Source organism: Perna viridis, chromosome 1 (genome assembly GCF_037379345.1).
Source record: "Perna viridis isolate PV_CMFRI_1.1 ecotype Kerala chromosome 1, ASM3737934v1, whole genome shotgun sequence".
NCBI classification, from domain to species: Eukaryota; Metazoa; Mollusca; class Bivalvia; order Mytilida; family Mytilidae; genus Perna; species Perna viridis.
In genome coordinates this window covers 1,338,913-1,354,413 of record NC_142445.1, presented here as the reverse complement: position 1 = coordinate 1,354,413, position 15,501 = coordinate 1,338,913, and the positions used below count along the sequence as shown (strand labels likewise).

Genomic DNA, 15,501 nt, shown 5'->3' with positions numbered 1-15,501 from the left:
GGCCCTACACTGCAGTCAAACTGGTGTATTCCAGTAATGAATTCCGACTAAAGACAGCCCCTACACTGCAGTCATACTGGTGTACTCTAGTAATACTGACTAAATCCAGCTCCTACACTGCAGTCAGACTAGTGTATTCCAGCAATGAATTCCAACTAAAGCCAGCCCCTACACTGCGGTTAAACTGGTGTATTCCAGTAATGAATTCCGGCTGAAGCCAGCCCCTACACTGCAGTCAGACTAGTGTATTCCAGTAATGAATTCCGACAATCCAGCCCCTACACTGCAGTCAGACTGGTGTATTCCAGTAATGCTGACTAAAGCCAGCCCTACACTGCAGTCAGACTGGTGTATTCCAGTAATGAATTCAGTTTAGTAACTAGTTAAGAGATAACATAATGTCTATAAAAAACTCACCAAGAAAATGCAAGTTCAAACATTCAAAGGAACCCCAAAATCTCTTTTATAAAAACTTATATTACCGCAACTATTTTTGTACTGTTTATTTGTGTAGTTTTGTGATGTTTAATCTTTGTGATAAATGTAAAGGAGTTTGTTTTTTTAAAGAAAGACCTACACTCACATTTTTTAAATTGTTTTAAATTTACTGAATTAAGATTTTCTCTCTTTGTTGTAAGTATATAAATCTATCTAAAAATGCTTAAAATGAGAAGATTGCAAAAACAAATATACATATTGATATTTATGAATTTCCTACTTTATACCATGTGACATATTCATAATAGGATTAAAGCTGTTCTGTGTTCCTGTAATGTTACTTACTTTATATAATCTATAAATTGTTCATGAGTCCACATATTATCAGCTGGTAATTTGCTACTTCTAGGTCCATTCTTATAATTTTTTTGAATTGCATTGTTAGAAAGATGAATTGATTCATCAAAATTGTCCAGTGTATATTGTTGTGAACAGAATCTTAGATAACTGTCCTGATAAAAATATATTGTTAAAGGATTCCAATCTGTCACTAAAAACCACTGACGTATATCAAACTTAGTATTGTATATCAATAATGGACGCTCTGGAAAAGAATAAAAACATAATAACATCAAACATGGAATACAATAATAACAAAAAGACCTTACTTCCTTAGTTAGACGAGAAAAATAAAAACAAATAAATGGCCTATCAATAATTAGTTTTATGCCATGTGTAAAAACAGTACAAAAACAGGGCACAACTGCCCTTTTAATTAAATTTGGACTTTCACTGAATTGAAAATATTTAGGACCGACAGTTTAAAGCAAGCTAAATTAAAAAAGAACATAAATACATAACAAATAAACAACCTTGAAACCCCCTCCTCCTTCTATTTTGGAATAGAAAACAATGAAAGAAAACGAGTATCAGTCTGAGTGATAATTGGAAACCCCTAATTTATCTGAAAAAAAACTATCAAAGATAGAGAAATGAATAAAACTTAATAACCATTGCCTAGAGACTTACCCATATATTTCTGTACAACATATTTATTATCCTTCCTGACTACTTGACTACTGACCAGTTTAGTCATGTCCTCCAACTTAAAATAACATACAATCCCTGTACAGAATACAAAAATCAAATATGTAGTAATGAAGGCAGGAGTTTTGTTTCTACTTTTTTTTCTTCTATTCAAGTCTTTACTTGGCATTTTGTTAACATGAGTTTTCTGCACTGTCATTTCTGTATAGGAGTTTACTAGAAATACATTTAGCAAGCTCACAAAAAGAATTCAACCACATCAAGTGGACTTAAATCATGTTAAAACCTTAAGTTTAATCATTTCTGCCTGCAGTAATCTGACATTAATCATCTTTTGAATATTTGCATGTAAAGCATTTAAGAGGTATTATCTCCCTTTTCAAGCTTTGACCAATTCTTGTACATCTATATAAGAAGTCTGACATTTCTATAAAATTGAGGGGGTTAAGAGGAGATGCACTTTCAATATATCTGGACAGACAAATGGTATAGATAAACTAATGGACTGCCAGATAAACAGGGTGATCTTAACTTAGTTTGATGGTCAATCTAACATGACTAACCTCTGCCCCGAGATTTAGCACCAGGTTTTACAATCCATACATTCTTTGTACCATCCAATTCAAATTGAGGCTTTTTAGCTTTTATTCGATTAAGTAGCTGTTCTATCTCACAAATCATACCATCAGAAACATTAGGAATTATGCCATCATCACTGTAAGGAAGCAAGTAATGTTACAATTCATACCATATAAGCAATTTTTTTCCCCACTTAAACTTCATATGAAATTCAGGTCTCACTAACCACTTCTAACGTTTCCTTACTTTATGTAACATGTTAAATATGTAATTTTCAAAGTTTCACTGAATTCCCAGGGCAAATGACATCTTAAAGTTGCATACCATTGCAAAGCTAGATACATAAGGCTTTCAAAATCATTATACTTATGGAGTGATGATTCTAGAAATTCTTTACGAAATTGACCTGAATAAATAATACTGAAAATCCACATTTTTACCTTTTCTGCTAACTGACAGCATGGAGGTAAATTACTCAAACATGTAAACAATATTCATATACTTTTGTAGTAAACTACTTATATGATTTTAAAGTACACAATCTCAGCTTTATTTTGACTACTTTTGATACGAATACATACAAATAATGCACTAACAATGCATAGGTTTAGGTTCAATGTGTTTTTGGTACTACATAGGGGGGGGGGGAAGTGGGGAGATTTGACCCAGAAGTGGTTAGTGAGACCTTACCTTTTCTCATGTAATAGTCATAAATGTGCTTTAACCTTTGGAAATCAAACAAATAAAACTATCAACTATTTTGCTTTGTTTTTTTAATTTTTACATGGAGATGAAAATTGGAAAAACTTGTGAAGTAATTATTTATAGAAAACAAATTAACCATCAATTCATTAATGAAAAACATGACAGAATTTATATTGAGGAAAGTGACAAGGTGTAATCAATGATACTCACTGAGATAGCTGATAGGACCACTTAATTAACTCATCCCACTGCTGCTGAGTCAGTTCATATTTCTGAAATAAACCAGTACAAATAATACAATATTCCAAACTACAGGTTGTTGTTTCTGTACTGTTGGTTAAAATAAACCATGTGATATTGCTTATATTGTTTGGGATGGGTGGTTAGTACTTTGATGTCTTATATTGTTTGCGATGGGTGGTTAGTACTTTGATGTCTTATATTGTTTGCGATGGGTGGTTGGTACTTTGATGTCTTATATTGTTTGCGATGGGTGGTTAGTACTTTGATGTCTTATATTGTTTGCGATGGGTGGTTAGTACTTTGATATCTTATACTGTTTGGGATGGGTGGTTAGTACTTTGATGTCTTATTTTGTTTGCGATGGGTGGTTAGTACTTTGATGTCTTATATTGTTTGCGATGGGTGGTTAGTACTTTGATGTCTTATATTGTTTGGGATGGGTGGTTAGTACTTTGATGTCTTATATTGTTTGGGATGGGTGGTTAGTACTTTGATGTCTTATATTGTTTGCGATGGGTGGTTAGTACTTTGATGTCATATATTGTTTGGGATGGGTGGTTAGTACTTTGATGTGTTATAATGAAAAATGTGTATTTGGTTCAACTTGTAATTCTAGAATGCCCAATATCAAGTCACATTAGATTATGTACAACAATAGATACTATTCCTTGACATTGTTATTCTGTTACTTCCAGTGATGTCACTAGAATTCCTGAAATGGTTATTACTGAATGGACAATGTCTAGCTGTTTAAATATTCAAAGAAAAAATTAGGTTCAAAAAAAGAGAAAATTGAATAGCATAAAATTTTAGCTCCCTTTATTGAATTTCAACATCAGGTTTGTTATGATGTTGAAAACGAATAAAGCAAGTTAAAATTTTAACATCATAATAAACTAATGTTGACATTCAATCAGACTGAGTTGACTTTTTTTTATATTCAATTATTACTCATTAGGAAACCTATATATACTTAACCAATCAGTTATTTATATTTACCGATGTTCCACTAAGGTCAATATCATCATGATCTTTTTCTATAAGTAACCATTCACACTGAAGCATTGCACGCTCTAAACAACTCATTGGCACTATTATTTGTTGTTTTTTCTTATTATTTTTACTCTGTATCTTTGGCAACGGTGGAGGTGGTGGCATTCGTGACACTAAAAACAAAAAAAATTATTATATATAATAGTACAAGATAAAAAGGAAAATTATAAGAGCCATAAACATAATATATTAATAATTCTATAAAACCAGTGATTTGTAGAGATATATAAGATTAAACTACAAATATCTTTCCTTTTTAGTTGACTATTAAGGTGAACAATATTTTAAACTATCAAACTAAAGTTTTCAACTGAGTAAATCAGTTTTTAATAAAAATGAATACCCGTAAGTGATTTTGAAATTAAAATTTGCATTAAAACTCTCTAATACTTAACTAATTGTCTAATGTGTTTACCTGCTGGAGTTTTAGGTTTATCTACAGGGGGTTGGGGTTGTACATGAGCACACATATTAGTTGATGTGTTTCCTGGCCGAGATCTGGTACACTCAGGATTACTGCATACTGACTCTGTCGTGGATGAATCAGCAGGTTTAGGTGTTTGAGGATTATCCTCCTGAGGTGTTCCTTGGTTACTCTCCTTTGCTTCCTCAGCAGCTTTTACAGCCAAAGCTTTATAATGACTAGATATAATTTTTAGGATATTTACACAGGCAGTTTCTCTGTAATCATCTGAAAATAAAAAACAGTTATAATAGTAAGAATAATTCACTTCACAATAAAAAATGTGTAAGTTCAACAGGTAAAAATTTACATAATGATCAAAACAAAAAATGGCAAGTTTAACATGCTAAAAATGTAGAAAATAGGAGATATATAAACACTGTGCAAAGTTTGAATTATATTGGTTCAATACTTTTTGAGTTACAGATTACACAAAGTAGGTACAGTTAAAATAATGGCTGAGTAAATATAGGAAAGATTTGTCAAACTTCTACATAATAGGAGGTGCATATCTTTAGTATAAATATGAACATTGTGCAAAGTTTGACCTATATTGCTTAAATACTTTTTTGAGTTACAGATCATATAAACCAACCCAATGATCAGAGCTATAAGTCAAGCAGAGATAGAAAGGAAGACTAATTAAATCTGATCACATCAATAAAATTACTTTAAGTATCAACTTTTCATTGTTTAAATCTACCAAAACTTGAAAAAGTAGGGCAACTTCCCAAGACCACATGACTTCTGTCAACTTGCCAAGAAATTTTCCATTGAAGCAAAGAAGGTGTCTATATAACCATTGGTATATATAATATGTCAAAGAATATCTAAATATTTTATCTATATATATATTCAAAGAAGAAGTGTAAATATGTCTTATTCAGTGTAATACATACATACATACATATATATATAAACGACTCAGAATGTGACAACTCTATTCGCTACACTGTTCCATCGGATCAAATTGATGCAGGGAAGATACATAAACGTATAGAAAGGTATATATATATAGACACACACACACACAATCGTTCATTTCTAGATTGTGTTATGACATGTAACTACATCATGACCACCATCACATGAAGCCAGTTCCACAAGAGATCAATTCATTATGTATCAAGCATCAAAATTCCATGCACATGAATGCACAGAATTTCACCAAAGAAATAAATGTAAATGTTAAAGTTTGTAAAATGTTAGTTAACAGTAAGAGCTGAATTCAGTTAAACAAACCCAATATGACCCAATGCTATTGGTTTATTTAAAATAAATATTTTACAAATACATGACAAAAATTACTGTAATAAGAAAATTTTGTTTCTTTTTTTTTTATAGTTTAAAAATACCTATCATGTGATTTCTTCTATTTTTATTAATTGTTATTCTATATATATGATATGGAGTCATGCACATTAGTCAGGGGAGGCAATCACAATCATGACCCATCTATATCCTTTAAATGCCCATTTATTTCTCAACCAGACTATTAAATACAAATAAACACTTTAAACCTCCTGCCTAAAATACCTATACAGTAGCAGGAATATTCTCTCATGATACATGCTCTTCCTCAACCCTGTTTAATGTCCCAGAAAATTCATTTTTTGTACCAGGATTAGATGAAACTTATTTAATATCAAATTTACAGAGATAAACATAAGTTAAAATGCTTTATTTTGGCCTAAAGATATATCCTACTAATGTTTCTGCGCATATTGTTTTTGAACATTATTATTTGCAGTGTGTCTAATCACAAGAAACTGGGGAATTTCTGTACTCAACCTTAGGTACGGTATCAAAAAGTACAAGGACAATTAGGAAAACCAATACCTGGTTTAGATATTTTCAGGACGTTATAATTTTTGCTTTCACTATAAATTGTGCTTTTACTTACACCAGTGTCACTTGGAATATATGTAAAAGTGGCTTGCATTAATCATAAATCAATAGACTTACATTCACATCAGTATTTTCCTTCTCGGTTACATTAATTATTGCTTTATATGCTAGAAATCATACAATGTAAGTTTTGGACTCAGGGACAGGAATAAATTTGTTCAATTCTAATAGTTTTTTTGCTACAATACACCAATAAACATTCCATATATTCTAAACAGTTTCCTTAATACAGATGTACCAGAAGCAAAAAATATCCCCCCAAAAAACTTCTATAAATATTGCTAATTTTGGTGTGTTGCACACATGTTTCATGGAGTAACCTGACCATTAGAAACAGCAAGACCCTACATTAATACAAAGAAGTTCTCATTAAAACACAACTACAATAAGAAAGCCAGAACAAGCACCAAGAAATGTTACCAATATAAGGAATGATTTGAATTAAGTGATACTGCAGATTTCAGTTAACAATCCATGTAAGAAGTCTGATTACTTGGCAACTGAGTACCAGATATGGGCGTGACTTATAAAATAGAATAAACATCACACTGTAAGATGAAGAACTTTTTTAAAGGAAAGTCTTACATAATAACATAAAAATGTTCCACTGAAAAGGTTGGTTTGGTGAGTGCAAAACGAAAATGAAAGTATGGAAAATCGTTATTTATAGTTCAAGACTACTTTTCTGTCTGACATTCGTGGACTCACCCTATTTTCTTTGTGGGAAATTATTATTTTTTCACATGTCCTTAGAAATGCTACATAAGTGTAAGTTTTAATGAATCAATTTACATATTTTTTTTTTAAATCCTAAAAATATGCACTTCACTATAGAAGTTTATGGGAAAATTAACATACTAATAGAATATCATTGAGTTGAATAATTGCCAGAAACATATTTACTGATTACAAAAGATGTATAGAATGATATAAAAGGAATTACATTTGGACTATACTTTTATACTTTTATGTAGTGTTCAAGAAACAGTAGATAAGTTCGGAACGGCGACATAAGGTATTTTGATAAATCAAAAACCCAAAAAGGAATAAGGTTACTGTAACAAAATTCTAAAAGAGAATTCACACTTGAAAGTAATAAGTAAACTGCATTGAAGCTGAGGGTATATTCTTAGTTAGCTTGCTCACATTATTTCTAATTATTCCTGATTATATATGCTTTTGCTTTTTTCCAGCATAGCACCTACGTTCATGTTATGGATATTGCTAAGCAAGATTGGTACAGTGTAGCTAGTATGTTGCAACATGTTTTGTTGACACTCAAGATACAGCAGCCAGAAATTACTACAACATTTGTGTGCAGTGACAATGCAGGTTGTTACCACTGCAGTAATTTGTGGTGTTGTTTACCAGGGATATCTCATAACACAGGTAACACTCTCAAATTACACTCCTACTCAGCAAGTGGGTGGTTTATTAGAATCACCTAGTCCTTCCATTTGTTTGAATTTGGTTGCAATTATCTCAACTCCCAACATATAAATTGATTTCAAATTTGATGCTTGGCTTTATATGGGTATGGCATACATAGATATTTTATTTGCTGTACACTTCTTAGCATAACAACCCATGAAACATCATGTTTTGTAATTATTTCAAAAAGCAGTATATACATTAGTACTTCCTGAAAAAGGTGTACAAGATAATCACAGAAATTTTCACAGAATCTTTATTGCATTTCTGCATTTCCCATTGTGTATCTCTTATTTAAGATTTAGATTTAATGGTCTCATCCAGTAAAAGTTAGAAAAATATTTTATTTAGAAGCTTTAATCCAGAAATTAAAAGTGTGGCAAATAGCAAATATCAGACAGCATGGGTACGGAATGAAACAAATCAAACAGAAAAAAAGATCAATTTACACCTTGTTTATAATATTAGAACAAAGAATGTGACATTAAGTTATTTTCATGTTTAAGTGAACAGTACATGTAACCTTCAGTCCCAGTGGGAAATACAAGATAGTAGGATAGAATTTGATGTTATTTAAACTCTTCTTTTTTAAGGAATTGATGTAAAAAGATATGACTTTAGTGAAGCACAAATTTAAAATCCTATTGTGATGCTAAGATAGCTCACATGAGGGGAAAGTTACGAAGATATGTGAAAAATGGCGGAATTATCACATCAGCCTCTGACATGAAAATTGCATTGAACAGTGGGAACGGTGTACAAGGTTGTCAGGTAGCTCATGTGGAAATATTACCATCTGATCAAGTTGTTCCTATAAAATTAAAGGAATAACTAAAATCTCAAATGTGCAATTCAACACAGCTAACTCCATTACCTATTGGAGAAATTACAATATTGGTAAAGGGCAGCAATATACGATAGTTCCAATAAATATCAACTCAACCATGAACATCATTTCAGATTTTAAGCCACCTTTAACAAATTCATGGAATTATACATAAGTGTCCGTCAACATCTTTTGATCAAGAGCAGCATCCTGATGTAGACAACTAAGGAGGAAATGGTGTACTTCATTGACCAGAACCAGAATGTTCTGTGGTCTTGCAGTCTTATTCTGAAGTCAATGACCACTGTTTTCTTGGAAGACATAAGTACATTTCAACCTATGATGGAATAAGAATGAGGTGGAAAGATTCTTGCCACAAACTTACAACAAGCTCTGTCAAGCATACCAGCAGTTATGTTTCTTTTCAAGATTGACTAAATTGCCGCAAGGGTGGGCTCTTAAGAAACACCGTAAAAACACCAGATTTACTGATGACATCAAGATATTTCTTAGATCTGTTTTCGATGAAGGAGAGAGAAATGGCAATAAAGCTAATCCTGCTAAAGTGGCAAGAAATATGAGAGTTTCATGTAACATTGATGGAATTAAAAGGTTTAAAGCTAGTGAGGTGTTGCAGCCTAGTCAAATTGCTTCTTTCTTTTCCAGACTAGCAGCACAAGCACAGAATCCTGAAATAAGGGATGATGAATTGGAAAGTGCCATTGCACTTATCAATAAAGCTGAGGCATTGGAAGAACTTGATCTTGCATTATAAAAAAAAACAAAAATCTATTTTTTTGTTGACACCAGTATATACATCAAATTGATGTATTTCTATACTGGTGTGTTAAAACATATAGGACTAATTTGTGCTTTTTGCATTCCTGAACATGATTTGATACTATAATAAGAATTCTCCTTCACATTCAAGCTGCAACACTTGACAATATTGATATTTTGATGGTATTAGAAATCAATATGGTCCTTTATTTACATGTACAAGTTTAAAGAAATAAATTGAGTAAACTCCATTTTATCATTGTTTTACCAAGGGCTGGCAGTTCATGTCATATCACTTTACACAAAGCAATAGTGCAGTGTTAAATATCAACATAAATGGCCAACCTGTGTTCAAACAAAGATAAATTTGAGTTTACTCGATATTTTTATTTTAATAAGACTTAGTTGTTTTATAAAAGATGCAGCCTCTTTGTTGCATGAACTGGGAACAGTTGTGAAGCAAACTCCTGTTGTGACGTCAATTAAATTGGGTAAAACTTTTTTTATGACATCAGAAATAAGACTGCCTATGAAGTTGGCCATATTATTATCAAAGTTCTACCAAGGCTTATGTCTAGGGACGCTTTAAGTATGTCACATTAGAATTACTATTACTATTTATATTAAAAAAATATTAAGTTGATAAAAAGGATTATGGTAAGAAGTTGTTGATTACGTAACAATTAGTGGACCAGTTTATTGAATGAATGTTATTTTGTTATGTAGGAGCAATTCATTGTCTATGAATTGCTTAAAATATTCATTTCATCATGTTTCATGTGTTTTGAATATACTTGTATAATTTAATGTGATTTGGACTTCATATCATCATAATGACTTTTCTATAATAAAACATTGCCTTTACAAATGACATAATTTTGGAGGAAATAAGTCAGCTTTCCTTTTTTTCATCAGACTTTAGTGACTTCATGAAATAATGCTAATTTGATGAGCAAAATATGACTTGCAGAACAGGATACAACCCTCTGGCGCACCGTGAAAAGTCGTAAGGTTGTGAGTCACTGGCGTGGATGGCATATGCTCATAAACTTGGCCTGCTGACAGTCAGTATAACCATTTTTCAATTTGTTTTTTTTTAGATGGGGTAAAAAGGGATAAACATTTTGATATGTCATTTGATAAGGTATTTAAAACCATTATTACTAAAGTTTGTTATTTTTTTCGTACTTTGACTTTTTTATATATGTAGGTAAGGATATTAGAGCTTTGTAACTTCCTTCAATAAATTAAAAACAAGAGTACATGTACAATTCAAGAGAGTTTGCAACAGCAAAGCAACAAGTATACATGAAGGAAAAACAATTACTTTTTACTTATAATTCCAAAAAATGCACAACTTGCCATGTACTGATAAAAAAAATCTTCATACTGCAATCTCCCTATTTCCACAAGTAAAACATATTGACTGTTTTTTCATAAGGCTTTAATATGCCAATGTCATATTATAATTTTAAGCCACACCCACTGCCCATGTGACTGTTTTGGAACTACTATGTTCATTCATAGTTGCTACTACAAATAGTAAGTATGTAATTATTTTCTGTTGTCACCAAGTATTGAAGAAATCCACCTAGATATATAGTACCAAACCCAGATTGACCTAAACCTTACCCTACTGAAATAAATGCTGATAGGAGCTGTCCTGTGGGAATTTAATCATTCATTTGCAAAAGTTTATCAAAGTTACTCTTTGATAAAAAGATATGTCTAAGAGTAATCAAGGGAACCAAGATTATAGCGGCAATCAAAAGAATGTAATCCAGGGACAAGACCCGACATGGAAAACAGACATACACAACAAAGAACATAAAGTAACTAAAATCAAACATACAAAGTAACAAAAGCAAATGAGCAACTCAGACTCCACAAAAAACTGGGAGCATGGACTGGTTGCACCGGTAGGGTAAGCGTCCTCTGCTTTCTAGAAACACCCACGGAGTTGCTCATAAAAAGTCAAGTCCGGGGTAGAAAAACAAGGAAAGGAAAACTATGACCTGTTGAATAAATCAGTTTTCATTGTGCAGATGGATACACCATAACGATCCACGAGTTCATGATGAAGACCATAAAACTTCTGTAGTGATGACTTCACTCTTGCAGCAACATAACCCTGTCCCAGAAGCCTATTTGTTAGAGTTCTAGCGCATTCAAAACTCATCATTCAAAGAGAAGCAAGCGGATAATAACAACTATAGAAATAGAAATAAACTGTAACTTAGTAGACATTACAAAGAGAAATTATCCAGAAACTGATCAGTACAAAAAATAAGATTATAGCAATTAAGCTTGTAAGTAGTAAACCAACCCATTACAATTAGAAATGATACAGTTCCAACACTACTGTAGTCAATCACGGTCTAATTTCATTAAGAATTGGCTATGATAAAAATTTTGTCTATTGAAAAATAACATAAATTTTCCATGTGCATATTGTTTATTGCACGAAGTGTGAACAATGGACACAAAATCATTCTTCAACTAATCACCAATTAACCTTAAAACTGTGAGGAGAACAAATGTTAAGTCATGATAAAGTGGATAGTTGCACAACAACTCTGCTGCAAGGTGTAATGTATTTTAACATATAATACATAGTATATTCCAAATGAAACACTTAGCCACATACAGTAAAAAAAAACAAATAAAATTTTAACCACACCAATTAGCAGGACATCGTCATGCTGAATGAATTACTTAAACTAAAGCCTGCCAAAAACCCAAAATATTTTGACCAGGATAATATAAGAACGGATAAAACCACCCCTATACAAATGATGCAAATACCCAGGAGAAATGCTTTTCATTCTAATTCAATACTTCAACCGAATGAAATTAAAAAAAAATAACACCTTTGTGGATAATTTGCTCCTAATTTATCACTTTTGTCATTTGTTTAGTTAGGTAAGTTTCGACAAGTTACGACCTAATTCATTTCATAATGGGACTATGTATTGTTCCAGTTAATATTCTCAGAATCTTGTTACTTTCAAATTTTTATCTATTAACAAATTTAGCATATGCATAGACTATACAAATGAACAAATGCACTGTTAAATTAAGAAGATATTAACTTTTAAAGCCATAAGCTTATGTAACATTATATATCCTTCCTTTGGTTAATATCATTAATCTTTGTTTATTTGTTCATAAGGACTAATACTTATCAGTTGTTTATACTTTTAATGTGTCCACTAGTTTGACTTTTTGTATGTTGAATAATTCATTCAAAGTGCAGAGTAACAAACTCATTGATAAAGGTGATACAAAGTCCTTATTTCAGATGGTGGTATGCTTGCCAAAAATCTTTTATTTAATTTACATACTACTTCTTTGAAGTTATTATTTCCACCCCAGTATAACTCAAAATACTACTGATAACCTCCAACCCCTTTAACTATTGGTTGAAGTAGAAGCAATAATTAATTATTAAGCGTCAAACAAGTCATATATATGATGCATCTCAGGAGATAAACTACATAAAGATCAAAGACACTTTACCTATAAATGCAGCTTTTTCTTCTTCATGACTTAGACGATAGCATCTAGGATAAAATGAATCTGGGTCAGAATGTTCAAACCATGGCACATTCCTCATGTTCACACATAGACCAACCTAAAGTAAAAAAATAATTGTCAACTTCACACATTGCCATGTAACAAAACCCATATGCCTTATTAACAAAATTCACAAAATATTGCACATATATGTAGTAACACATAGTTTCCTACAAGACAAAGAAATAAAAATTGAAAGGTCATAAACCCTGTCAAGCATTAATTAACTGAACCAAACTTATCAAGATCTCATCCAGATATAGTCAACATATCTCAAACCAGAATGCTGTACACAGACAATTCAGAAGATGAACACATGTATACAGACAATGCAGAAGATGGACACATGTACACAGACAATTCAGAAGATGGACACATGTACACAGGCCACTCAGAAGATGGACACATGTACACAGACAATTCAGAAGATGGACACATGTACACAGACAATTCAGAAGATGGACACATGTACACAGACAATTCGGAAGATGGACACATGTACACAGGCCACTCAGAAGATGGACACATGTACACAGACAATTTAGAAAATGGACACATGTACATAGGCCATTCAGGAGATGGACACATGTATACAGGCCATTTACTTCCATTATATTGTGGTGGAGGTAAAAATTCTGGAAAACTGACTAATACACAAAGAGAACTGAACAGTTGGCTTCATAGGTTAAAAACTATAAACAATGATCAACTGAATAAGCAATTTGTTAATGCTGTTCTGCCAATACATGTATATACTTAGCACAGTCATACAGTTCACAAAGAAGTGACTATGGAATACAGCAGTTATTGCTGTGTAACACACTGGCTCCTAACATAGTGGTACAAAGCAGATAATATTCAATGACTTTTCTAGTATAATGATTGATTGTATTACCTTCGTAGTAAACGAGCCTGCTTTACAATAATGATTAACCATCTGGTCTTTGGTGAGGAATCGGTAGTCAATTATATCTCTCTTTAACACCCAGATAAATGTAGGGTTCACATTTCTTACTACTCTAGACTGAAAAAGTAAATGTTAATTATCAGAAAAGAGAATTCATTGATCTTGGTCACTCCAATAACACAGTTATTACTACTTTCTATATTAACATTGGAAATTCATTGACCATATTTTACAAGTGATAAACTGTCACTGAATGAATTTAACTTTTTGTTGCGACATCACAAACATTATTTTGTTTATAAATAGCCAGGATGTCACTTGTTTGTTTTGTCTTTTTATCTATTTTTTTTCTCTTTTCTTGGTCAATTCTTGTATGCAATATAAATATATTAAAAGTGTATAGAATGGTCAAATACTCAGACACAGTCTAACATTCACCTAAAGTTTTGGTACATTGGTTATAAGTCACAGCCTAACATTTTCCTAAAGTTTTGGTATGTTAGTTATAAGTCACAGCCTAACATTCTCCTAAAGTTTTGGTATGTTGGTTATAAGTCACAGCCTAACATTCTCCTAAAGTTTTGGTACATTAGTTGTAAGTCAAGACTTCAGATTAGTGTAAATATCCAGTACAAAATTTCTTTAATGACCCAAAGACTCTGTTGCTAAAAGGATCAGCAACATTTTTTGGTCTGGCAAATTCAAGTTTGCTGGTTAAAATGACTGACAACTTTTCAACAAGTTTCGTGTGGTATGGATAGGGTCGCTGTATTTACTACTATAAAGTTCTTACCATGATACCATACACACCATCATCTTCTTCCCATGGTGGTATTTTTGGCTGGTCATCTAAATAAATATAGCAACAGTTACATTTTATACTATGCTTACATCTTTATACAAACATCAATGATAGTGTACCAATACCTAAAATCTCAATAAACATGCAATGCTGACTAGAATATAAATTAAACAGACCAAAAATCACTATGATATATATATGCTTTTTTTATTACTTGTTTACTGTAATCTTTTATGGTAATGAAACACGAATATTTCCTAAAGGAATCAGATATTAAACTTACTATCACTATCATCATCATCATCATCATCATCATTATCATCATCATCATCGTCATCATCATCATCGTCATCGTCATCATCATCATCTCCAACTTTTTTCCGTTTTTTTCTTGGAGTTTTCTTTGGTGGCCCCGGAAGTTTGTAAAATTTTTCCACCCAACCCCTTTTGCGTAAGCTATGTCTGACTGTAGAATAACCTCCCTGGATTGTAAACACTTTGCGATTCTGAAAAACAGAATTATTTTTAAAAAAAACTACTCTCTTTCATTTGCTGTACTTTTAAGGAATATGAAGCAAATTTAGACTTAAAAAATAAAATCCTGATTAGTTTACATAGTTTAATCACAAATCTATGAATATCGGTGAAAGGACTTCTACATGTATAGAAAATCACTGTTTTACTTAATTACTTTTAAAGTTAAAAAAAAAATGTCAAAAACTGACAGACATGTTTATAATAAT

General features: G+C 31.9%; 1 protein-coding gene and 1 pseudogene across 15 annotated transcripts in view; one reads left to right on the top strand and one right to left on the bottom strand.

Annotated features, from left to right (window-relative positions):
• The window catches only part of LOC148626787 (tubulin tyrosine ligase 3-like), a 71,421-nt gene that overhangs the window by 17,521 nt on the left and 38,399 nt on the right, over positions 1 to 15,501 (bottom strand). For all 14 annotated transcript variants that reach the window (XM_088591228.1, XM_088591051.1, XM_088590503.1 and 11 more), the window contains 10 exons: positions 15,042 to 15,264; positions 14,750 to 14,805; positions 13,945 to 14,073; positions 12,993 to 13,107; positions 4,481 to 4,756; positions 4,012 to 4,178; positions 2,980 to 3,041; positions 2,049 to 2,200; positions 1,468 to 1,563; positions 784 to 1,042 (listed from right to left, as the gene is read on the bottom strand). In XM_088591228.1, coding sequence (XP_088447354.1) covers positions 784 to 1,042; positions 1,468 to 1,563; positions 2,049 to 2,200; positions 2,980 to 3,041; positions 4,012 to 4,178; positions 4,481 to 4,756; positions 12,993 to 13,107; positions 13,945 to 14,073; positions 14,750 to 14,805; positions 15,042 to 15,264 — 1,535 coding nt within the window. The remainder of the gene's footprint in view (positions 1 to 783; positions 1,043 to 1,467; positions 1,564 to 2,048; positions 2,201 to 2,979; positions 3,042 to 4,011; positions 4,179 to 4,480; positions 4,757 to 12,992; positions 13,108 to 13,944; positions 14,074 to 14,749; positions 14,806 to 15,041; positions 15,265 to 15,501) is intronic.
• On the top strand, positions 7,078 to 10,860 carry LOC148626789 (uncharacterized; annotated as a pseudogene). The gene is made up of 3 exons (XR_015919288.1): positions 7,078 to 7,083; positions 7,630 to 7,825; positions 8,461 to 10,860. The product of XR_015919288.1 is annotated as an uncharacterized LOC148626789 (transcript).